General features: G+C 35.1%; 1 protein-coding gene across 1 annotated transcript; it reads left to right on the top strand.

Moving 5' to 3' along the window:
* Nucleotides 1-1,894: 1,894 nt before the first annotated feature.
* On the top strand, nucleotides 1,895-2,836 carry LOC306984672 (olfactory receptor 52N5-like; the record flags this gene model as incomplete). Its single annotated transcript, XM_079586190.1, has 1 exon — nucleotides 1,895-2,836. One exon carries the CDS (start codon nucleotides 1,895-1,897, stop codon nucleotides 2,834-2,836), a length of 942 nt encoding a protein of 313 aa, XP_079442316.1.

The following is a 2,836-nucleotide window of genomic DNA, read 5'->3' on the forward strand; positions in this document are numbered from 1 at the left end:
ATGGTATCCATTGCTCTCATATGCCTAGCAGTCTGTTCAGCTGTGTGACACATCTCAATGGGTGTGAGCAGTGTTCATTTTTTTCACTTAACAACCTGCGTCTGGTCCTTTCATTTGTAATGCCCAGTACGATTTTGTCACTAACAGGTATGTTAGCCGCGATGTGGGCTTATACGCCGCTAGACAGACGAGGCGTGGCCGCAGCATTATCAGCATCCATAATCGAAGAAATGGTCGGAATCAGCAGTTACAGCGTAAACTTTAGGACGAAGGCGCTAGGCATCTTCTGACACCATGTTTATGCAGCAATATAATCATAAAATAAGAGGCAGACATGCGAGTGCAGCTCAGCAACTGTATTGACAGAACAGCCAGAGAAAAACAAGGCAAAAAGCAATCACCTGCCGATCGCATGATTCATTACATTCCGTAACAATGATGACAAAACATAACGAGTGCAAACTAACGTGAATGAGACAATATCTTAGAAATGTGTTACTCAAAGTTATAGTAACAACAGAAATCTGATTATAAAAATCAGATTATACTCCCCACCAATCTACTTTTTGCAAAATAAAATTAGATTACTGTAAATCATTCATTTGTAATCCATTACACCTACACTAAAAAAACATGTGTATGATTTACTTAAGCAATTTTTAAGCTCAGAAATTGCTTGAACAAATTGCTAGAAAAAACAGAAAGTAACACGTTAATCATGAAATGTAGAAAAGTAGAAAGACTGAAACAATGTTCTCTTGTAAAACATACTCCAATATGTAAGGGATAATGTATAGCGAGTAGGTTGTTGTCTTGATTCAGCCTGAAGGGGTTGTATTCGCTTTAACAACCGCCTCGCTACACATTATCCCGCTTATGGCCACCAAATAAATCAATAATTTGACACAAAATGTGGATTTAAAAAGGAGTTTATTGATTTAAAAACGATTGTATTGCTTCCGTTAAAGAACACCGTGTCCATGGCAATGCTCTGTTTTCATGGCAACGGTGTGTTATACTTAGCAGCGGTCTGTTTTCAAGAAATAACAGACTGCATTCTACATTAGAATTTAACCCAGCCATGTAGTAGCCTAATCTATGTTAATAATTTTTAATTATTAAATTATTAATGTAACACTGCATGTAGGTTAACAGAGATTGGCATAGAAATTTCAGTAAAAAGTAAAATCAATGTATTTTGGTTTAACCAAGATTTGTAATATAATAAATAAAACAAGACAAAAATTGAAAATAATTTATTTCCTTTTTGATTAAAAATTGTTTATTTGTATTGCAAATACTTGTTATACAGTACATTTCTTGTGAAGCTATTGATTAGTATGAGGACTAACACATTTCAAATAAAAAATATATAAGGTTTGGAATCTATGCATACAACTTTATCAGTGGATGTGATCATGGCAACAAGTGATACGAATAAGTTTTCCCCTCTGGGGTGACTGAGGTGATAGTATCATGGAAACACCTTTGAGCCACATATTAGAAGGTAACGGCCGATAAACATTTCTTCAGAGAAGTGTACGTTTATATTTGGGTAACACTGAAAACTGAGTTGACTGTGACTTATTAAGCAACATATAAATCAGATCTTTACAGCAATAAATCAGTTTAATAATAACAGAATCCAACTGCAGTTAAGTATGTGTCACTTTATTAGATATTCAACTAATACTGTTAACTACCAAGTATTTCAAAACCTTACAACATGTTTCTAAGTTCCTTGTATGAAATACATTAAAATGCTTCCATGTTTTGTTAAAATTCTGATTGATTGTGCTTATTAGTAGGCCTATTTGTACAATAGTGAAATGTATGTCATTTCCATGAAATGTCTGACTGTTACTCTGTTTGTAGGTTTTGTGTATAACGAGCAATGGACAACCTGACATTCAGACACAGCATTCTTCTAGTAGAGGGACTTCAAGTTACACCTCAGTCTACCTATGTTGTTTTCATCCTGCTTCTTTTGGTTTATATCTTTATAATGGTTTCCAATATTGCACTTGTAATTCTGATCTCAACAGAGAAGAATCTTCATCATCCTATGCATTTCCTGTTCTGTAACTTGCCACTGAACGATATATTAGGGACCACTGTCATTTTGCCACGCTTGCTGCAGGACATTTTAAAAGAAAGTTCAGAGCGCTATATCACATATGTGGAGTGTGTAGTTCAAGCCTATTTTGTGCATATTTTTGTAGCAGCATCCCACTATGTTCTTATAATCATGGCCTTTGACAGATATGTGGCTATATGTAATCCATTGAGATACACAACTATAATGACCAATAAAATGGTTATTAAACTATCAGCATCAGCCTGGGGGCTGTCAGTACTTATGGTATCAATTCTGTTGGGTCTCACTATACGCCTGTCTCACTGCAGATCTAAAATTGAAAACCCTTTCTGTGACAATGCCTCACTGTTTAAACTGTCCTGTGAGGAAGGTGTTGTTGTTAATAATGTGTATGGAATCCTTTATACTGTGGTTTTATTTTCTTTCTCAATTTTGTCTGTATTTCTAACATATGGTAAGATTGCTACTGTATGCATAACCAGCAAAAACAAGGCACTCAACAGCAAAGCCATAAAAACCTGCAGCACACATTTAGCTGTTTATTTAATCATGTTTGTTTCTGGCTCCACTTTTATTTTTCTTCATCGTTTCCCTCTCTACGCTGAGAGCAGAAAACTAGCTAGTATAATGTTTCACATTGTACCACCAGGATTAAATCCATTAGTATATGGTTTACAAACCAAAGAAATAAGACAGAAGTTTGTAAAATTTTGGTGCAGAGTAAAAGGAACGTCTTGA

This window comes from Phoxinus phoxinus (genome assembly GCF_949152265.1).
Source record: "Phoxinus phoxinus genome assembly, chromosome: 17".
NCBI lineage: Eukaryota > Metazoa > Chordata > Actinopteri > Cypriniformes > Leuciscidae > Phoxinus > Phoxinus phoxinus.